This window comes from Aphis gossypii, chromosome 2 (assembly GCF_020184175.1).
Source record: "Aphis gossypii isolate Hap1 chromosome 2, ASM2018417v2, whole genome shotgun sequence".
Lineage (NCBI taxonomy): Eukaryota > Metazoa > Arthropoda > Insecta > Hemiptera > Aphididae > Aphis > Aphis gossypii.
Window position 1 is genome coordinate 27,748,747 of NC_065531.1, and position 23,482 is coordinate 27,772,228.

The window sequence follows — 23,482 nt, forward strand, 5'->3', positions numbered from 1 at the left end:
TCATCATGTTTATATATTATCTATATTATAGGTATTTTTTAAATTTAATTTTATTAACATTCATTTTTAATTGTTTATAATTAATAATTATACTGTCAAATTGTAATCATTAACTATTATGTCATTTGTATTACTGTTTCTATGAGTAAAATTATAACCATCGAGCTGTTATTAATTGTTGAAATAAATAATAACCAAATGATATTTAAAAAAATTTAAAAAGGTATTTGTAAATTATTTATTTAAATTGTTTTCTATGTTTCCGTATTCGATTTCTATGCTGACTTTATTAACCCTCCCACATTTTATTATGTTTAAACTGTCATTTAGCCTATAATATAAGTTTATATAACTATAGGTGGGTACTTATAAAAAGTGTTGTTATTTTATATTTTTATTATATTAAATTATAGGTATAATTATAAATACAACGTAGGTAAGAGTTTATTTAATATGTAGTCATTTCCTATCTAGAATAAATTCTAAAGTATTTTAAGTTTTTTACTAAAGTATTAAAATAAATATAGATTATAGTTTATAGGATTATGTTTATCGTGTAATAACTTTTATTTTTATTTTTAAATAATTTATACAATTAATATTTTTTAATGTTATTTATTATTTTTTCATACCTATAATACCACTCCACTTGAAAAATTTATAGTATATAGAATTAATAAAATTATAAATATTACAATAAATAGTAACCACGTATTGTTTTAGGAAATAGGAAATCAATTAACTTTGTTGTTTAAAGAACACTTACGACTCTAAGGGTTTTCACAAAAGCTTAAAACAAAGGGGGTGATGTTAAATAATAAGTAATAACAATAACTACACAATTAAGACAATTTTAGCTTGGCACAATAAAAGATTTCTTATTTATACTTTAATATAGACAATAATTGTAGAATTAAAATTAAAAATATACTATAGGTATTTTTTTGTTAAAAAAATAATTATCTGCAATTTTACAACTATAATATTCACAAAATATTAAGAGGGGAAAATTCTCAATTTTTACCAATGAATATTATATGAATATAAGTATAACGTATAACACTAACCTAAGTAAAGATTGGACTATAGCAGTAATATTATACTTATATATTGATAATTGATAATTGATATATAATACGATAATATATGTTAATATGTATTGACTGTATAATATATACATCGAAAACTATTATTTCATTAGACTTGTTAACTGGCTATCTTTAAATACTAAAATAAATTAAAGATTAAACACATTTAAAAGATAAACAATGTAAATATAAAGTAGGTAATAGCTAATAGGGCGTATTTATCTGACACTCGAGTCAAGACTCATAGTAATTACAATCATTACATCATTAAATGTCTTACCATGATAAAATATTTTTTTGTATACTCATGTAAGAGTAGTTGATGAATAATATTAGTTTTTAGTTTATAATTTGCATTGCTAAAGTTAACATGTTAAAATTTTTATTCTTAATTGTATCTTGCTCCTGCGTTTTTGCGCAGGATGCGACCGACGTAAAAGAGAAAATGGATGTGTTCCGTTTGCCCAACAATACCGAACCAATATCCTATAGGTTAAATGTACAACCTTTTATTGAACCAGAAAATAACAATTTTACATTCAATGGTACTGTGTTGATAACGATTCGGGTGAAAATAACAACAGAAGAATTAACTTTAAATATAGATGGTTTAACAATAAATCAAATCAAAGTAAAAGATACAAATTCATCAACTGACATCGAAGTTGCCGGAAACAATATTGTGAAAAAAAATGAACAACTCATCATTCAACTTAAGACACCTGGACTTATTGCTGATCGGGTGTATGAAGTTGAAATTGCATACTCGGGAAAGTTACGGAACGACATGAGTGGTTTCTATAAAAGCTCGTACACGGACGAAAACAGTAAAAAAACTAAGTGAGTTTTATTTTAGATACATTCGTAACTATTGACATGTGTGCTTCGTATTTTTATTGTATAAATTATATTTGTATTTTATTTACTTCAAAGTTACTCGAGTTAAAGTCATTTAAATTAATTTTTAAATCTATATAGGTAAGAACTAGATAATAACAACAAAAAAACCATTATTTTTAAAAAACACACATTGTAAAACAAATACACCTATCAATCCGCTTAAAATCTTAGTTACAATAAGTTTAGAGTTAGTTTATATGTAAGTATTCCTAAAATGAAAAAAACTATGACTTGTCTTACACATTAAATTTTTACAACTTACTTGTTGAAAAACTGGGGCCAAGTATCCAAGCTTAATATTAGGTATACTTTTACAGGTTGGTAGTTGCTATTTGATTATTACCGGTTTGAATTTAAATTTATAGCTATCAGTTTATGAATAAATATCCAATAATTTTTAAAATTATTCCTTTTTTATTATAAATTTTTTTGATAATTTAGGTAGAGGATAAACTTAAAAATGTTGGGAAATCGATTTGAATTTGACTTGACGACAAATTAAAATCTGTTATTAGAATTCTTATCGCTTCACTAGATCAATCGGTACATTAAAATGAAAACGTGTTAGAATTTCTATACCTCTGTTCGTGTGTTAGAGTTTAACAGTTAAGACAACTACAGAAAATCATCGCTTCCAATTTCCTTAATTACTTTAATTAAAATTTTAAAGTATTTACTTAACTAACAATAACTAATAATGAATAAATTAATAATATGTATGTATTTTAGATGGTTAGCTGTTACTCAATTCGAACCTACATATGCTAGAAGAGCGTTTCCATGTTACGATGAACCTGCATTTAAAACACCATTTTCAATTGTAGTCACAAGATTAGAAACACAAATTTCTTTATCAAACATGCCAATAGCAGAACGAATTACCCAAACGTAAGTATATTAAAAAAATATTAATAAAAATCATCTGGTAAGCATAAGCTTTAAAGAATTATTCAAATATTCTACATTCTAAAGTCAAATTTGTATTACACAGACCTCCAGCACAACCTAATTATGTATCTGATAAGTATCAAACTACAGAACCGATCTCTACGTATTTAGTAGCATTTTCGGTTTCTGAATTTGTGAACACAACGAAAGATCAAAAAGTTTATATTTACACGCATGCAGAATATGCCGATCAAGTAACATTCATCGAAGAAAAGGCAAATAAATTGCTCGAACTGATGGAACTTTACACAAACATACCATACACGTATTCAAAAATAGGCCTTTTAGCAATTCCAGACTTTTCGTTTGGCGCGATGGAAAATTGGGGATTAAATACATACAGGTAAAAATAAAAATATATTTTTATAAACGTTATTTACTTACAACATGGAATAATTCAAAGTTAATTTTTGAACTATTGAAAATTAAAATTGCGTTTTTACTTTATATATATATATATATATATATGTAATATACAGATCATAAAGCATAATCAAGGGGATAATAATACTATCTTGTTTCATATTATATACTGGTTATTAAGAACAAATTAGTATAAGCTACTAATTTATTAGTGTGTATAGTGAATATTTTATTGTTTGAATAAATATAACCAATTTTAACTTAAATATACTTAAATTATTTTAATTGCTAGACAATCAAACACGGTATTCATCGTTTTACTTATTGATTCCCGAAAAAATACCAGAAAAGTGCAGTGGCGTAATATCTAATAAGCAGTTCCCTTCCTCACTAGACACTAAGATCTGATACACACGTAAATGCTTGATGACTAGATACCTGAGCTCAATGTTTTGACAAAAAATAACAATAACGGAGATGCAGACCATCAAATAATTCATACCTTTGTTGAAATTTTGATTATACCTTATACTAAATATTTAAATACTTTAAATTTTATGGTTTTAATTAAACATATATTGTGTATTCTCGAAAAATGGTCAAGAGTACTTCCGACGAATCGAGGTTTACTTATATCTAGGTACATCAGCAGCTAGTAATTATATAAAGTATTTTTTAATAATGAATTCTGTTCATATATTATATTTACAATTTGATTTTTAATTAAATTAATAATTAATATAGGTGTATTCTTAGTCTGAAATAGGTACTCTATTTTTACTATAAGTTCTTTCATTTTGTTAGTTGTTATTTTATTATTAAATATATGTTTCAGGGAAACATATTTACTGGTGACAAATAAATCTACTGAAAAAGATAAAGAAACTGTAGTTACAACGGTTCAACATGAATTGTCACACCAGTGGTTTGGTGATCTTGTAACATGTTCTTGGTGGAATTATGTTTGGTTAAATGAAGCTTTTGCCACATTATTTGAATATTTTGCAGTTCATGTGGTTAGATATTAACAATTCAATCGTCTTATGAATCAAAATTTATGAAACAACAATTTATCAATGGTTTTTACAGGCAGAACCTGACTGGCGTATTGGAGATATATTTGTTATTGAACAACATCAAGCAGCATTAGTTTACGATCATAGATCACGTCATCCAATCACAGCAAATGTTCAAGGACCAGATGAAATTCAAAGTATTTTTGATACAATTACTTACAACAAAGGAGCTTCAGTATTAAGAATGTTAAAGCATGCATTAAATGATGAAATATTTAGAACATCTTTAATATTATACTTGAATACTTATAAGTAAGTTTTGAAAAAAACTTAAGATAATTTTTAGATATTACTTGTTTTCAGTCAGTTTTCATTTAACTGGAAGTTTAGAAATGTAGGTACTTAAGAGTCAAAATTATAATTTTAGTTACCCAGTTTGTTAGGTTTGAGCTTATTATAATTTTAAAGCGGTATCAAAGAGTAATTTGGCACCTTTTACTTATAATAAGATTGAGAAGTATGAAAATGTCATGACTAAACATAATCTACCTATCTATTCATGAAAGTACATTTTTTTACATAGTTGTGTGAAATAATTTTGATGATAAAAAATCATATTTATGGATACAATAATATTTAATTAAATATAAAAATTATCAAGTTCAGTTGTTATGATTGTAAAATTTAAAGAAAACTGAACTGGTTGAAAAGAGAACGGTAAGTTTTTGTCAAAAAAGGAATTGTAAGTTTTGATCAAAATGGGAAAAGTACATTTTGGCTAAAATTATGATGTTCGTTGAAATATAATAAGTAGGTAGGTAGGTAGGACAGATAGGTGATATCTGATAAATATAATGTATAAATATGTTACAATAATTTTACATGTAGTATCTTGATATAATGATATAGGTATATAATTATTATACAAGTATACATGTAGGTATATAGATAAATAGGTACTTAATAAAGGCATAAAAGCCTTATTTATGACAATATTTAATACCTAATATTAATATATTATAATTTATATTAATTTGTTACTTAGTTAATAGTTATTGTTTAATTTTAGGTATAAAGCTGCAGAACCAAAAAATTTATGGAATTCATTTGATAGTGTAATATTTGACGCGAATTATAAATCAGGAATATTAGGGAATACAATTACAGTTGAAGAGTATATGAGGTCATGGACTGATCAAGCAGGATATCCTGTAATAAATGTCGATTCAGGAAATGCCAACTATCTTATTGTAACTCAAGTATGTTGATTTATAAAAGTATATAACTATATAAAAATATTCAAATTATTCAATAATACTCATTGGTCTCATTGGCAATGACTACTGGAGGAACTAGTCAACTGTGTATACCTTGTATAATCTCCAGCAGATAGGTACTAGCTTTTACTATAAATTTAAAATAACTACCTATTACTGTTCAGGCGCTTACGCTTACCTATATTAAAAATCTGATGTGTGTCCACTCCACTGTTTTAAGTTTTAATTTAAACTGCTATGATCGCGATTGATTATATAGATTTAGTTTTAATAGATATTACGAAAAATTCTCAATTTAATCAAATAATTTTAGATACTTATCGAGCAAAGCGATGAATGTATTTATTGATGATTTACATAATGATAATGTGTTTTTCATTTTTGTGTCTCTCGTCACCTTTTGGAACAGTAGCAATGGTTAATTATTAAACTTTGAACTCAGAGATTTTAATTATTTTTAATAAATTTAATAATTATACACAGTATTATTTATTTATTACCTATTTATTAATATAATTTTTTTTTCTAGCATTTTAAGATGTCATTTTTTAACCATTTATTAGGGTTTTAGGTCATTTTTTTTTACATTTTTTAGGTCATTAAAACCTAGCCCTAGGAATTACCTACCTACTATATGCGTGTTTAATAGGAATTTACAATTTGTTTTTGGTCAATAATTAATTTAACCACTATAAATGAAAATTAACTAATAAATGTAATAGTAATAGGTATAAATAGGTTGGCAGGTATTCTAAAATATTAATATAAAATGAAATACCTATGCTAACAAATTTTCTCTGGTTATAACATTAATCTTGTAGGTATTCTTGTCATGATTATTTATTATTAAATTCAAATAAAACATAAGTATCGGTGATCTGTCAGTTGTCACAAACAGTACATACAGTAACCTACCTATCTATCCATTCAACAACAATAATGGGGTACCTACACATGAAATCTTCAATCTATTATACAGTTGATTACCTTGCTTATAAAATATATTATCTACCATAAACAAAAAGTAAATGCACTATAGTTTTTGATTATTTCATCAACTACACTAGATAGGTATTTATTGTATTTTGTACTTAAGTAGTTCACCAGGCTATTAGGGCTAATATTCAATTAATATATGAATAAGGACTTTAATAAATAGGCTTCCCTTGCACAAAGGTGGTCTGTTCATATCTTTGATAATGTTTGATATAATACATACCTAAGTAATAGATACTTACTTATAGTCAAGAAGTCAATCCACTAAACTCAGTTAGGTAGGTACTCTAATTATTTAAATGACATGATAATAATTATTTTTGCAGAAACAATATCAAGTTGATGTACCTAAATTAAATAACACAACTTTGTGGCATATTGGTCTTACATACACTAGTAAAAATAATCAACAATTTAATAATCTTCAACCAACTGTTTGGATGAATAATAAAGAAACCGAAATAACTATACCTCTAGTGAATAACGGAGAATGGGTACTATTTAATCTTCAATCAACAGGTATGATTTTATTCAATATTTCATCCGCTTTGTATTACTCATTGATTTATTATATCATATAGGTGCCTTTTTTTTTTTTATAATAATTACGTTTATTAAAGTAAATGTATATATTTCCTTATAGGTTTTTATAGGGTTAATTATGATTTTAAAAATTGGAATCTACTAATTGCCGAGCTGAAAACCAACCCAAAAACTATACATGTTCTTAATAGAGCACAACTGATTGACGATTCATTCAATTTAGCAAGAGCAGGAGAATTGTCACACTCTGTACCATTTACCTTAGTGTCTTACCTAGAAAATGAAGATGATTTTATTCCATGGTACTCTGTGAAAAATAGCATGTCATACGTTGTAGAACGGTTAAGACGCTGTCCACATACAGGAGCTCAAATAAAAGTAATATAAATGTTTAGTATTTAAAAATCATATTTGTCAAATACACAAAACTAATATAAAACATTAAAACCTTAGAATTTTGCAAAAACATATGCAGAAATAGCATTTAAAAAAGTTAGTGACCAGTACGAAAAAAATGATGGTCAACATTTGACGAAGACTAGTATGCAAGCATTTTCAAATTGGGCATGCAAATTAGATGTTGAATCATGTGTTAAATCAGCTTTAAACTATTTTAATGCATGGGACAAAAATGGAACAGAGTAATTTATAAATTGATTAACATGTATAATTATAATTTGTTCTAAATTAATTCCTACATTTTCATTCAACAGAATACCGCCAGATGTAAAAGAAGCAGCTCTCTGTAGTGGGGTCAAAAATGGAACAACTGAAACATGGAATAAAGTTTTTGAATTATTCCAAAAAACATCATCAACTTCAGAAAGAGAAGCATCACTATTAGCATTGGCTTGCAGCACAAATGAAACAATATTGTCAGGGTAAATTTATACAACATATTGATAAAAAAAAGTAATGAAATAACTAAATTATAGAATAAAAAATAATATTCATTGTATTTAAGGTATTTAGACCTTTTTCTCAAAACTGATTGTCCAATACGTCCACAAGACTATAAAACTGTGTTTAAATCACTAACCTCAACTCCAATTGGTATTAATGTAACAACTAACTTCTTACAACACAAAATCAATGAATCTCTGAGTAATATGTGGGAAGGTGAAGAAATGATTATGCTTATATACTCATATTTGGCTTCAAGTGTAGCAACAACGAAAGAAATTAATGAGGTATACTATACTAAACATGTTAATATAAAGTAACAATAGTGTTACCTAAATGATAATTAGATATAATTTAAGACTTGTGAGATATAATGAATGTTTAAGTTTATACTTTTTTTCTTTTTATACTTCTAGTTAAATGCAATTAGAGATTTTACTTATTTATCATCAACATTGAAAAACTCATTTGATGATTCATACAAGGAAGTGGAACTCAATTCTGCTTATTTTGAAAGATGCCATCCACTAATACATGTTTGGTTCGATCCACCCGCTTCAACTACCCAAGCACCATCCAGTGCTATTTCATGTTCATACCAGTACATTAATGTCATTGTTTTATCTTTATTATTTATAATAACGCTAGTAAATATTAATTTTTTAGTTTAATGCAATAACTATCAATGTATTCATTATTTATTAATTGTATATTGATATATCATTTGTATTGTTAAAAATTGAATAATATGATTTATAAATTTTAAATTATCTCCCATAATTTTAAACTGATATCAGTATCTTTCAATTGTTGTTCATCGTTATCATTTTCATGGTGCCTCTGTCCAGATGCTGTTGCTAATAGAGGAAGAGTTGGATGCAAACTGAAAATAGTATTAAAAAGTTTGTTAATTAGGCAATTACAAAATATAATAAAGTTATAAATATTTTATTACAAGATATTAATTATTGTAATTCTTTAAAAAAATTGTAAATTAACGTCTTTCATAAAAAATAATAGTCTTAATAATTTTAAATTATTATTATTTTATATCAACTAGTTGTTACTGCAGACTATATAATATATATATATATATAAATGTTCATAAAGTTTGTGTTATTACTAACCTGACACCATTGACACAGTCATTATGTACAGGAATTTTAGAATTTAAAGGAAGAACAATTTCTGCACCATCAGACTTTTCAATAATTTGGTTTAATTTCCAAGTACTAATTTCACCTGTACAATTACCTAAAAATAAATAGTAATATGAATGTTATTTTTAATTTATTAGGACCTACATGTAGTTTATATAAATATATCAACATACATAGGTATTAGTAATAGAAATATTAAAAACTTATAATACAAAACGATTTAATAATCACCTACTTTTATTATTCTTTAATAATTTATACATTCAAATTCTGATAGTTAAAATTTTTAAGTAAACCTATTTAAAGTTTAGATTTTTAAATATTTAAGTATAGAACATATTTTATTTATGGTCTTAAAAAATACTGAAAAATTCCAAAAATCAGAAGTTAAATAAAAGCACTTGATAAACCATCTAATATTTAAATAAATATTAGTTATTTTAAAAATATATGGTTTTACCTGAAACTAAGTATTGTCCATCTGATGAAATGTCAAAACAAATTTTTTGATTAGTAGTCACTGTTCTTTCAGCAGAATATAGAGTTTGACCAACATTCCTTAAATCCCAACACACAATATCATTATCACCTTTTCTACTACCCGAATATAATTTCAATCCATCAGGTGAAAATTGTAATTGGGTAATTCCTGACTTATGTCCCCTTAATATGTACATAAGTTGATTACCACCATATATACCTAGGCAAAATCTATGGTTAAATATACAATTTTACACTAATAATAATTTAAAAGAAGAACTCACCAATATCTTTACTATATGTACCAACAGCAAAAATACTCCTATCTACTGGATTCATAACTATGGTCGATATTATTGATCTATGTAAATCTGCTTTAGTAGATATTTCAGTAAATTCACGTCCTGGACGGTCGGTACGGAAAATATTTAATTTTCCATAACTACCGCAATAAATTTCTTCTCCAGACCAGTTAAAGCATAATGAGTTAACATGTGCAACTTCGTCAACACTGTTAAATAATAAATATTATGAAAACATACAGTATGATAAACTTAATACAAATTAATATTTTTATACAATTAGTGGACATTGTAATGTCAAATAAGATGATTTAAAATTTTTCACAATAATAATTTAAGAAGTTTAAACATAACTATTTATAAGTGTACCCGGGTTCAAATTAAGGGAAGGGACATGGGGGTTTAGTCCCTATATTCACAAAGTTATCCACAGTCTCTCAGTGATTTTAAAACAATCATATATTAAAATTAAATCTTACTAGTTACTATTGTTTGAAGGAAAGACTTTAAACCATACTTAAACTAAGAGGAAAATATCTATGCCATGTATATCTTATTGAATATTAAATAGTTTCTAAGTAATTAATATATAGGTATAAAAAAAACATACTGATCATATACTCTATAAGTTGCTTCTAATTCTCCATTTATAGCATTCCAGAGATGAATAGGTGATCGGTTGCTAGTACTTAATATTCTGAAAATACCATGTTAAAAATTATTGATGTTACACTTAGTATTAAACAATTTAATATTTTAGTTTATATACTTTTACTAACAACTTTACATCATTACTATTTTGCATAGTGTTTGGATACCATACATAATCATATATAGTACCACCTTCTTTTATTTCATTGACTTTATGAAGTTGTTTACATTGATTTGTTTCGTCTGTTTCAATATTGAAAATTCGAAGTCTTTTGTCTTCACTATTCGTTAAAATACTGAGACCATCAGTCGACCTGTTTTTATTTTTTTAATAATATATAGTATTAAAAATTAGTTTTACTAACAAAGCTATTGACAATTTAATTGTCTTACCATTTGCATCCTTTTAAACATTGTTGAAATTCTTTGTCATTCACAAGGAAATCATCAGAACATGTACAAATAAGTTGTAAGTCCTTAAATTGGACAGCATGATTGATTTCCATAATTTTTTCTTGAGTAAACTATCAATGAGTCTGTACTATTTACCAATTTTAATATTGTATTTAAAATATTAAATAAGATAGTTACGAGTAATAATATGATATAATTTAAGATTTAGTTTTGAATTCAACAATAAATAATACAATATCATACAAATTTAAGGTACCTCAATTGTTACTAAATTATTATTACTATCTATGAAAAATTGTACAAAATATGTTATATTAAAAAAAAACACATAAATGAGTAAACATTTTTTATAATATATTTTGATATTTTGTTTATATTGTAATTTATGTTTCAACACTTTAAACTGAAAACTACAACATTGTTACAAAATACAAGCTCAAAAAATCTTGAAAATTACTAATTTTATTAGTCGTCACTCGTCAGGACTCATGAGTCAAGACATTATATTTTAAAATGTTGATAACGCGTCAAGCATGTAGTTTGAAGTGATAACAACGGCTTTAGATTAACCAGCAGCTGTCAACGCCGCTACGGTCTTAAAAGATTACATATCTTATACTACAGAACCACGGTATTAAGATATACCGTAAGTATAATATATACTATATATATACTTTAAGTATAACTTAAACCGTGCACAGAACCTACATTATAATATGCGTTAGGTATTCCTAATAATATAAATTATAATCTTCATTCTTAAAATATATTCATAGGTATGCGATACACGTTATTATACTGCCTTCTTTAGCCGAAAGGCAGTAAGTGGCAATGTGATAGTTTTGAGAAAAATGACTTTTTTTGAATTATATTTTTATTTTTAACACATAATCAAAATTAAGTAATAAATTAATAATTCTTAAATAACTTTTGCTGTAGGTAGAATTTAAAAAAACATAGTACAGTAAGTTATAGTACCTACTATAATATATAATATTATTTACATACTTGTTAATGTTTTTACGAAGGGAGAAACGCGACATCGTCAAAATAAAACAACGTCAAATGAAATGTACGCGTAAGAAAAGCACAAGTCGGAAAATGTAAATGAAAAATGTTGAAATTTATTGTCATTGAGCGTGTATGATAAAATTCATAGATGTATCATTAGGTAGGTATGCCATTTTTTGTTCAATAGAGTGACAATATCAATGGTAAGTACTAAGTGCCTACCTATATTAAAATTCATAAGAACTGATAATGATAAGAAATAATAATTAAAACTAGGAATAAAATATAGTAAAGTATGTATTTGATTTATTAAGTATAAGGAAAAAAATGTGAAAAAATGAAAAAATATGACGCTGATACTGATCACAAAATAGGATTTTTTCGGTCTTAATAATTGTAAATTTGTAAAAAAATTCTTCAATATATTATCAAAATTTTGCACTAATACTATGTATTTTTCGTATTTTAAATTATAAAGGTCAAATTTAATTCGAATCACTAACAACATGCCTCCCACTCACAATTCACTACGACAACTAAGTAAAAACAGTTGCTAATAAGTAAAAACTAATAGGTAAGTAATATTTTACTATAGGTAGGTACCTAGTGTAATTGTAGAATAACCTTGAATATTAATTAAACTAATTTACCATTATATAGTTGTATAAATATTGAGTAGAACAAGACTGTTAACGAGATAAGATATAAATTAAAATAGTTACTAACCCTGCTGTAAGTGGGCGTAGGTAGGAAATATTTTTGGAGGAGTTTTGGTCTAGATATACATATAAGTATTAAGTTGAATTCACAATATTTATTTTAAAATTGTTTTATCTTTAATTTCGGGGGTGCTTGAATGCGTCGGTGTTTGAGTAATACAACATGATTATTTCATCGGCTAAAGTGACTTTCTAACAGTTTCGGAGATTTGGTTGGTGCTTGACCTGGGAGCGCAACTTTTGAATATCAATTACTCCACGTCACCGATTAAGATTTTCCAAGGGGAGGAGTCAAATGTATGGGTTTTTTAGTATTACAGTTGTTGTTCCCCAGACGAATAGTGTCAGTGGCTCCAAAAACTTTCACAATTAACTTATCCGAACAGGATGACAGCGATGCAAAGATCGGGAATACCAAAAAGAGTAAGAACGATAAACGGTGAGGTGCGTCAGATTCGCCGGTTCGCGGGAGTTGCGTGCTCAGTCTAGGATGTGCAAAACCTACCGGCGACTTAGCGAACTCCTGGCTTCTTAAGTCACATGGACAGAATGTAAATACCCGATTTAAATTTTTAAAAATTGTGTTCTTCTGTAATGTCTTTGGTAATTGGTTTTGAATTTTGTGCTTTTCTCAAAGTACCTATTAAGATATTTGTTTTTTCTTTTTATTATTACCGTAATATTCATTTATAGGTATATAATATAAATATATAGATACTTTATATTATTTCCACTATGTATAGTGTCTGAACATCCTATAGTCCTTATAATTAACTCAAAAATACTATGACTTTTAATGCCTAAAGAATAACTATAAACATTTTCCTAAATACAGTTAAAACTAATATCGATTTTTAGTATGGTGATTAATAATACTTAAAAAACGTACGCTTTGATTTTGACTTTTAACTTAGATTTTTCGTATTATTTAAGTGATGGATAATTATTTGATATAATTAAAAATGTATGAAATTACATTTATTACACAAGTTAAGTTGAAACGTAATTTTTTTCTTTAAATCTCATTATAATAATAACATGAATTATGATTCAATATTAATTGTAAAGAAATAATATAAAAATAAACAAAAATAAAACTAAAATGATAAATGAATTAAACAGCTACTGCTATCGAACATAATTATTGAACACTAGAAATTAGACATAGTATAAATTATAATAATGAATACAGTAGTACAGGAATATATGTATTATACAAAAATACTCCTATTTATGTCAAATAAAGTTAGTCAATTAAGATTTTAGGGACTTTATTCCCTAACTGTACGGGGCAGAATTTCTGCCGCAGAAACATAGACGATACTCAAAGTGGAAAGGAAAATACTTAAGGTATTTTAAATGATGATTGATGAGATGCAAAATAATGAATGCTAAGATTTCTCGGACAGGGCAAGTTTATATATGAAGATTTATGCTCAATAATGAATAATTGAAAATGAGTATGGAAAACAATCTAGGAAAGAAGACTGCAGAAGAGAAAAAAAAATTGGACATCTAATAATAAATAACCAATAGATAACTGTATTAATTGATGAAAATATAGAAGGAAAATCTTGGAGAGATAGAACTCTTGTTCCAATAGAGTTTTTACTCTATTCATGAAACAGCTCATGGAAGGTATAAGAATAACTAAGATATAACTTATTTGATTTATTGACATTTTTATATTGATGCAACCCGCACAAAACTTGTTTTAGGTCCATATGGTGGGGTTAACCATAGCTTTGAATAAGGTCCAAGGTTACATTCGCCTGATTCATACAGACACAGTGTAGTAGATTCTAGTTGCTCTAATCTAAATAAACAAATTTAGTTATTATATTTTTTTTAAAATGACAACTTTTATACATTTAAATATTATACTATTTATTTTATGCTTCTCCAAAAAGTCATCAGAAAAATCAGTTACACTTGGGTTAAATGAAGGTACGTATATAACATTAGTTTTAAACACATAATAATATGTAATTAATAACTATATTATTATATTATTGCTAATGTTATATAAATATAATATAATACTCTTATAAAAATAATATTTTTAAATAATTATATTTTCGACAAAATTATCATATATATATTTTTGTATTTATACCACTATTTATAAAACAAAAAAAAGAAACATAAAAAAGGGTGGTCAAGTGAGTAACGTACAATGGGTGTGTTAAATTTGAATCATTTGGACATATTTCGTAAAAATTTGAATTTTAAACGCTTATAAAAAAAATGTGACTAACGATTTTCGATTTTTTTTTAACTACAATAAGAACAACTTTTAAAAAACTTTTCATTAAATTTTCAAGTTTTTTTAGGGATCCAAATTTTTTTCATTTACGTTTCAAAAAAAAAAAATACTTGAAAAAAAAATCAAAAATTTCAGTTGTCTATAAATAGTTAAAAAAAGCCAGAATATTTTGAAAAATTTAATTGTACATAGATAACGCTAATATAAACATTTAGTAAAAATGTCAAGTATTTACAGTGATTAGTTTTTGAGTTACAATACCATTTAAAAATATCGATCTTGTAGAAAACTGTCAATACTTGGTCTATATTGGGCAATATAGACAATATTAAAATATTTAATCGTTGAGTATAGTTGAAATATAATGAATAATATATTATATTTATACTATAATATTTACCTATATTATTAGAAAATATAATGATTATTTTTATATCACTTATTATCGTATATTTACTGCTTCACAGTTCACTTTGCTGTTTTTCATTTGCACTTCCATGTTTTACATTTTTATACACACTTACATCGATGTATGGTGGACCGACCAAATTTGAAAAATTTCGTGCTGTCTCTCGGAGTGAAATTTTGGTTAGGGGCACATCGCAACATCATCGACTTTCAGAAATATTTCTTTAAAAATTACAAATTGGTCTCATTGTCTCAACAGTACCAAATAATTGAAAGACGGCTTTCATTAGTCCAATGACTGCCCCATTGTAAGAAAACCGATTTGAATAAACAAAACAAACAAACACACTAACTAATCCAAATCTACAATTATTAATTATCAGTGCTTAATGTGGCCTTGGTACCTATTTTGACTTTATTTTACTATATTAGGTATATTATCCATATTCCTCAATATACGAAGACCATTTTATATAACACCTAAATTATATAATTTACTCGTGACATATATATATTCCAAAGAACGTACCTACATATCACTGTAAAACTAATACATAATGGGATATCTTTAAAATTTTAACTTCACCTTTTTTTTACATGATACATGCAAAAAAGGTAATGATTCGATTTAGATCACTCATGTAAGCATTCTGAAAACTGCGAGTCCTTGAAAATAGTGATTGCATATGGAATATATCCTGATTTGAGTTCATTTGATGGATTAAATTCATTATTTTGTTGTTTACCAGCTATTCTAAAAAAAGAATTTAAATAACTCAATGAATAAAATACCAAGCATTGTTAACGAAAGTATTAAAAGTCTTATTGATATATTTTTATTAAAAAAAAATATTTTAACAAAATATTTTAATGGTAAATTATTAATAATTTTTAGAGTGTCAAGAATATTCTAAGTTAATGAAAAAGTTTAGAATGGAAGATATTAATTCGACTGCAAAGTTAACAGAATTTACAACAGAGTTTGGATTTACAAAAAAATCCACTAACGTAAGTTTTTTCCGTGTTGATGATAAGTTGCTATCTAACAGTGAATTTAGAATAATAATAAAATATGTGATTAAATTATAATTTATCTGCCTACTGCTTGTACTAATAATTTATTGTTGATAATTGATTTAATTGTTAGCCGTACTCGATGGACTGTGAAGCAGATTTAAAATCATCAGTAATGAACATTGTCATCAAAAAATACCAGAAAGTTACTGAAATATCACAATATACGGATGTTATTTCAAATAATATTCCATTAGCTAAACCAAAGGAATACCCACACATGGCACGTATTTAAATGTAAATTATTGTTAAATTCTTATAGTATGATTAATAGATTTATTACTTTTAGGCAATAATTGGTTTTGGGGAGAAGCCTGAAGATGGCCTGTGGGGTTGCGGAGGTTCACTGATTAGTGAAAGATGGATATTAACTGCTGCGCATTGTGAAAAATTGAAAAAAGATAGTGTTCTGTAAATGTCTAATATTTATAAATTATAAATATATATATTGGGTGATTCTTTTGCTAGAAACCAGCCATATCGTTCATAAATCTAGGTTAAAATCGGTAAAACTATTTTTAACTTATACTTTTTTAACTACATGAGGGTTAGAATATTCTAAGATAATCAACGGTACACAATTGATTACACCTTAAGAATTACAATCGCCTATCAATATATATATATAATATATGCTTATTGCTTATAGGTAATAATTACCAATTACATATAATTTTATTTTATTTTTATCCGCATCCATTTTACGAGTATATCCTATTAGATGAGTTATTTAGGTTATTTAACCTTTGATTTTTTTTATCTGTTTAATATTTTAATTTGCATATTTTAGTAATAAGTGATACTTCATACTTACATATCTTTACCTAATACTACTAATTCTAAATATAGGTATAAAAATGTTTAAAATTATAAAATGTTTTTATATCTGTTATATTTTTTGCTTTCATATGACCACCATTCATCAGTGTTTGTTCCTAAAATTAAATAAAAGATGCCTTGTATTTTCTAAAATATAAACAGGTTTACGATAAAATATTAACTTTGTATTTTATTTGTTTTGCGTACATGTTTTCATAAAGAAATATGGCACGTTGGGCACGATTAGGAGATTTAAACATAATCTTAACAACAGACGACGCTCGACCAAAAGACTATCGAATTGTACGGCGTGTCATACATCCGTGTTTTAACCCCCCTTTGAGTTACAACGATGTAGCTCTGTTCCAGTTGGAAAAAAATGTTGAGTTCTCCGAGTACGTAATGCCGATCTGTCTTAATTCAGATCCGTCTTTAGAACCTCGAATACAAGTAGCTACTAGTTGGGGAAAGCCTTCTCTCGGTTAGCTTTTACATTAATTTATATATTATACTAAAACATTTAAATAATTATATATGTGTGTCAACCTTCTAAGAATTCAATAAGTACAAATTTTCAGATTCTGTTTCAATGAGTCATGATTTGTTAAAAGTAGAATTAAATATCGTCCCCGGGAGTCTTTGTAATGATAGTTTTAATGCCATAAGGTCTAAGTTAAAATATGGAATATTAAACGACAGAATGATTTGTGCGACTCCATTAGAAGGCACTAGCGACGTTTCTGCGGTATATTTATTTTTTAAACACTTATATTTGCATAGTATATTAGTAAAAATAATACATTTACCAAATTATTTAGGGAGATTCTGGCGGTCCACTTCAATATAAACACAACGATTCGAGCATACATACTCAATACGGAATAATATCGTTCGGAACAACTTTAGGAGATGGTCCCGTGGTGTACACTAGAGTATCAAAATATATTTCATGGATTGAAAATATCATCTGGTCTTGAACCAAATGAAATTATTGATATATTATAATAATTCGTGTTATTAAAGCATCAACAATTATTATTATGTTTGAAATAAATGTGAATGTGTTTTTTTTATGATGGATATACTTGATTGTTAAAACATATTAATTATTGTTAAATGTATCTTTACATAATGTACTAATAACTTATAAACTATAACTTATAACATAATAAGTAACCTAACCCAACCTAACCTAACCTATATGGCTATATTGTGTGTTTGTATGCGTAAAGTATGAATTTAAAATGAAATAATATTTAATTGATCATCGTACACACTAACATCTTTACACTTGTTAAAATTTCGATTTTTAGATTCTGAGCGAAGTGATGAATGTATTGATTTTACAATGATGTGTGTTTTTTTTTGTTTTTTTTTGTGGCTGTGTACAGCATAACTAGTCGAAATAATGCTCCAATTTCAAACTATGGGGGTGGTTTCCGATGTAAAAGTGAATATCCTTGGTGCATTATAGAGGTAAAAAGTTAACATTTTCCAACAGTTTTCAAAAAAATCGAGAACAACAAAAAAAAAAAATGACGGAAAAACGGCAATTTTCACGCAAAACCAGTTTTCGACCAAATCGATTTTTTTATATTGTTGTAATTCAAAAAATAATCACTGTAAATGCTTGAAATTTTCACCAAATGTTTATATTAGTGTTATCTATATACAGTTAAATTTTCAAAAAATGTTGACTTTTTTTGAGTTATTTATAGACCACTGAAATTTTCGATTTTTATGAGATTTTTTTTTTGAAGTGTCGATAAAAGTTTTCTTATTGTAGCTAAAAAAAAATTAAAAATTGCGTAAGTCACAATTTTTTTTTATAAGCGTTTATAGTTCAAATTTTTACGATATCTGTCGAAAACGCGAAAATTTGCAAGTAATTTTGAAGTTGAAAAATTATAAAATTTTTTGTGTTAATTACTAAGGATTAAAAATACAATACTAAGTTTTCCATAAATTTTTCTACAAGTATCTATAACTTGAAGCATCATTACACGAAAAATTTTAAGTGCGTTTGAATTTTAAATTTTTATGAAATAGTGTATAACGATAACGATTTATCCTCAAACGATTTAAAATATTTGTTATTGTTCAAAAAATAAAGTCGGAGGTACTTGAAAATTTCACCAGTTATTTAGATTGGCATTTTCTTTACATAATTTAATTTTCGAAATATTTTGACTTTTTTTTAGCTATTTATAGACAACTGAAATTTTCAATTTTTCTGATAATATTTTTTTGAAGTGTCAATAAATTTTTCTCAACCGAGTCAAAATACTTGGAAATTTAATTCAAAGTTTCTCATAAGTTATTCTTATAGTGGTTAAAAAATTTTAAGAATACATATGCACAATTTTTTTTTATTAGTATTTGAAGTTCAAATATTGACAAAAATTTGCCAAAATATGAATATTTGCAAATTATATTGTAGGTATAATTCATAAAAAAATTTGCATAAGTTGCTTAGAGTTGAAATTTTAATATAAGATTTTTCATAAGTTAAGCTTACAATAATTATAAAAGAAATTAAATTTTAAAACATAAACCACCTTTTTCACCAATCACTGGAAATTATTTTCTAGGTTGACAAATTATCTTCGTTCAGAATCGTTTTTCGTATACAATGATACCCATCATTGGATTCAAATTTAACACTCCTATAATATACAATAGTGATCCACACGGTACCTAATGTACAGCAGAGCAGTACCCACTTACCCGCTTTAAGCTTTTATAATATTACAAATACCTATGACGTCAAATAAACAAATTAGATCAAATGTTAAGTTAAATACTTATTGTAACATATTGTTTAACTACTTGGCGAGACGTATAAGTATATTTAAATAAATACAAATAATTAACCACTATAGGTAGTATTTTTGGTAATTAATAATTTATAAACAATTTGCTTGCGAGTTCCTTTGTTCCCAACTGCACACTATTTCTGATCGATTAATACCTTATATTCGACTTTATATATTAAGTTTAGCCGTTTACCCTGTGGAACTGGCTGATAGTTTAACAAAAATTATCATGGTATTTCAATAGTACACCTCGGTCTCCTGTTACTATACTTTAGTGATTACTACATTTTTTCAGGTATTATACTTTTTTTGCATACTATATATACCTATACCTTATATTTCCTTATCACGAATCTAGGAAAAATTACCCAAGAAAGAAATACCCGTGGAAAAAATACCCGGTAAAAAATAACTGAGTGTATAATAGCTTAAAGAAAAAACCCGTAGTATTAGTACCACATAATTATGTATCTATTTATAATAATTATATACATATTAATACATTAAAAAAAATAATACATTCATATTTGATAAGTATAATATTGAGTCAATGTAAAAAAATTAAATACACTGTTATATTATTATGAGATGATATTTGTCATAGTAATTAAAGTAATATAATAATAATTTCGCCACTATTAAAAAATAATTCAGAAAATAAAGTACATTGTTGTTAGTTGATTTCCGATATTAATTAATGGATGTGTATTATTTGTGGAATACTAAATAATAATATTTGTATAATTATAAATAATAATAATTAATATAATGTATTCAAGTCTAATTTTTTTATTCGTTATTATGAAATCATATAATTTTACATATATAATACTCTTCTATTTCTGAGAGACAGTTCGTATAGGTATAATTATATATTAATTATATTAATTAATTAAAAAATTTCATGGTGGTATTTTTTCCTCGAGTATTTTTAACTATTATCCTTTATGTACCCTTGATTGATAAACGTTGGTATACCTAATACATTATGTAAAATCGTTTAAACCTTAAGGAGTATTTATAAGTAATATAAACTTTTATTTAGAACGGAGTGAAGAATGTACCTATTGCTTTTACATTGATGTGTGTGTGTGTGTGTATTTTTTTTGATGTATGTAGGACGTAGGTACATAATAACTTATCGAAATAATGCTTTAATTCAAAACTTTGAGGGCAGTTTACGAAGGAATATTGAATATCTTTGGTGCATTATAGAGGTCAAAAGTAAGAATTCTCCAGTAGTTTTCAAAAAACCTACGCTTTTTTTTTGTGGTTTCTGACAATCAATAATTTTATGTAGCAGTTGCAAGATATGCACTAATTGTTTGCCAAAAATAATTCATGCATCTAATGTTCACGCGGAAATTGTTTGAATATTGCAATTGTTCGTGCATAAATTACTTGCAAGTTCAAAATATTATTAATTCGAAATAGGTTTAGATAACTTATATTAATTTCAAATTTCAGTAAATCGGTTTTTTTTATATAAATAGTTTTACACTCATATATTTTATGGAGAAAGTTGGTGAATATCAATAAGGAGGTATATAGTTTGTATGTTTACAATTGAAAATTATATGCAATACCACAAAGATAATCAATTTTTATACAGTTAGTATTAGTATTATAATAATAATATTGCATAACTCGCATTAGTAGTTGGATTTTTGTGTCCATTAGATAATTCAAGTTCGATAACGATAATAGTTATCGATAAGATTTTAAAACGTGTTTGCAATAAGCAACGATAAATTTCACACTAAATTAAATAGGTGTTAATGATATCTAATGTAATATTGTCACTTACGTATAAATTACAAAATATACTACATGATTTATTTATTTATTGTTATTTTTGATAATCTAAAATATTATTATTATTTTAACATTTTCGAATTATTATTTTTTTACAAACAATTAAAGCGCGAACAACTGTCGTATACAAATAATAAATTTTTCTTCAAACAACGGTTGAGCGGACTATTTTCGGTGAATAATTTATGTGAAATTATAATAAGAAAATAGTTTATGATAACAATAGGTTTGGAAAATATAGAGTATAATGATTATTTAAAAATTATACTATAATTATATAATAATAATCTATTAATTTTTTATGATTTATGATTTATGATTTATGCATATTATATTAATAAAGTCTACTATCTACCTCAACATTGTAACAAAAATTATATTGTTATATAAATTTTTAAAATTACATTTAAACAAAAAAATAAAAAGGCAGGCAAGTTAGTGCTGTACATTAGGTGTCGAGAGGGTCACTGTTATATAATAGATGTGTTAAATTTAAATTCAATGATATCATATATTGTGTATTTTGTAAAAGAAGAACGATATTGTCGATACTGAGTGAATTAAGTTTTGACAACATATTAAATCCTCGAGTATATTTCCTGATATGATACTTTTGAATTAGCTAATACAGTCATTTATTTTACTTTTAGTATTTTCATGAATAATGTGTTCATATTATAATAAAATAATTAACATTGCTATTTATCGTTTAAATAAGTTATTTCGTTCAAATTTGAACTTAAAATGTCTATAAAAAATAATTGCCTGTATATATTTTTCAAATTATAATATGGTTTTAGGGTTTTAGTATAGTATACCTACTTATGAAGAATCTTTTATTAAAATTTTAAAACTCAGAAATAAAAAGAAAATTTTTCATGAATTTTTAATTATAAAAAAATACATGTTTTTGGGATTTTGATGAATTTTACTATAAAAAATATCATGGCGAGAGATTTTCGATATTTTTAAATTAAGAAATAAACAGCTTATAAGGAGCTTTGTATTGAAATTTCAAACATTTATATCAGTGAATACTTTTTAGCTGGAATTTCTAGAAAAAAAAAATTGAAAAATAAAAATTCTCATACCTATATAGTTTACAATTAACACTCAAAAATAGTTGAAATATTTTGAAAATTATACCATACATAAAAAATGAAATTATAAATATTTTGTGAAAGTTTCTATTATTATTCGTTTTTGAAATATAATAATAAATAAATAAATCGATTTAGGTAGTCTAAAAATGGTTATTTATGTTTTTCTTTAAATTTTGATTGTTTTTTATGATAATTTTATGTTTAAATACAAACAAGACCCAATTTTCTGTCTAAAACACCCCTAAAAGTTGAATATCGAATTATTTTATCGATTACTTATTGTGTATAAACACACAAACAAAAATATACTCATTGTAAATCAATACATTCATCGCTCAACTCGGAATCTAATGCGAATAAATGTGTGCAATAAGTACATTTTATATGATTACAAAAAAAATATATATAAA

General features: G+C 25.6%; 3 protein-coding genes across 7 annotated transcripts; 2 read left to right on the forward strand and 1 right to left on the reverse strand.

The window, feature by feature from the left end:
• The first annotated feature begins 1,401 nt into the window (after positions 1–1,401).
• On the forward strand, positions 1,402–8,993 carry LOC114130811 (glutamyl aminopeptidase-like). Its single transcript, XM_027995876.2, has 12 exons — positions 1,402–1,928; positions 2,718–2,876; positions 2,980–3,279; positions 4,135–4,315; positions 4,389–4,627; positions 5,385–5,574; positions 6,915–7,107; positions 7,232–7,509; positions 7,585–7,772; positions 7,845–8,012; positions 8,096–8,321; positions 8,451–8,993. The coding sequence occupies exons 1-12, from the start codon at positions 1,459–1,461 to the stop codon at positions 8,703–8,705; spliced, it is 2,847 nt and encodes a 948-aa protein (XP_027851677.2). The 5' UTR covers positions 1,402–1,458; the 3' UTR covers positions 8,706–8,993.
• LOC114130812 (telomerase Cajal body protein 1) lies at positions 8,723–13,389 on the reverse strand. 2 transcript variants are annotated; one of them, XM_050201311.1, is made up of 8 exons: positions 12,050–13,389; positions 11,021–11,168; positions 10,756–10,941; positions 10,587–10,673; positions 9,959–10,185; positions 9,655–9,894; positions 9,162–9,288; positions 8,723–8,917 (listed from the first exon to the last, which is right to left on the reverse strand). In XM_050201311.1, the coding sequence occupies exons 2-8, from the start codon at positions 11,131–11,133 to the stop codon at positions 8,797–8,799; spliced, it is 1,101 nt and encodes a 366-aa protein (XP_050057268.1). In that variant the 5' UTR covers positions 11,134–11,168; positions 12,050–13,389; the 3' UTR covers positions 8,723–8,796. The 2 variants fall into 2 exon arrangements, with proteins under 2 accessions (XP_050057268.1, XP_027851678.2); XM_027995877.2 differs by lacking the exon at positions 12,050–13,389 and having other exon boundaries at positions 11,021–11,961.
• Positions 13,390–13,929: 540 nt separating this feature from the next.
• Positions 13,930–18,411, forward strand: LOC114130806 (serine protease snake-like). 4 transcript variants are annotated; one of them, XM_027995871.2, is made up of 8 exons: positions 13,930–14,409; positions 14,490–14,718; positions 16,341–16,453; positions 16,593–16,742; positions 16,809–16,930; positions 17,560–17,819; positions 17,917–18,083; positions 18,157–18,411. In XM_027995871.2, the coding sequence occupies exons 2-8, from the start codon at positions 14,625–14,627 to the stop codon at positions 18,313–18,315; spliced, it is 1,065 nt and encodes a 354-aa protein (XP_027851672.1). In that variant the 5' UTR covers positions 13,930–14,409; positions 14,490–14,624; the 3' UTR covers positions 18,316–18,411. The 4 variants fall into 4 exon arrangements, with proteins under 4 accessions (XP_027851672.1, XP_027851671.1, XP_027851670.1 ...); XM_027995870.2 differs by having other exon boundaries at positions 13,930–14,121; positions 14,181–14,718; XM_027995872.2 differs by adding an exon at positions 16,061–16,255 and having other exon boundaries at positions 13,931–14,718.
• Positions 18,412–23,482: the final 5,071 nt, after the last annotated feature.

Coding starts and splice junctions, on each gene's coding strand:
- LOC114130806 (XM_027995869.2), top strand. CDS start 14,625: ATGACAACTTTTATACATTTAAATATTATACTATTTATTTTATGCTTC. Junction 16,931..17,559: donor TTGAAAAAAGATAGTGTTCT/GTAAATGTCTAA, acceptor GTTTTCATAAAG/AAATATGGCACGTTGGGCAC. Junction 17,820..17,916: donor TTGGGGAAAGCCTTCTCTCG/GTTAGCTTTTAC, acceptor ACAAATTTTCAG/ATTCTGTTTCAATGAGTCAT.
- LOC114130812 (XM_050201311.1), bottom strand. CDS start 11,133: ATGGAAATCAATCATGCTGTCCAATTTAAGGACTTACAACTTATTTGT. Junction 10,942..11,020: donor TGTTTAAAAGGATGCAAATG/GTAAGACAATTA, acceptor AAATAAAAACAG/GTCGACTGATGGTCTCAGTA. Junction 9,895..9,958: donor TACATATAGTAAAGATATTG/GTGAGTTCTTCT, acceptor GATTTTGCCTAG/GTATATATGGTGGTAATCAA.
- LOC114130811 (XM_027995876.2), top strand. CDS start 1,459: ATGTTAAAATTTTTATTCTTAATTGTATCTTGCTCCTGCGTTTTTGCG. Junction 4,316..4,388: donor AATATTTTGCAGTTCATGTG/GTTAGATATTAA, acceptor TGGTTTTTACAG/GCAGAACCTGACTGGCGTAT. Junction 4,628..5,384: donor TTATACTTGAATACTTATAA/GTAAGTTTTGAA, acceptor GTTTAATTTTAG/GTATAAAGCTGCAGAACCAA.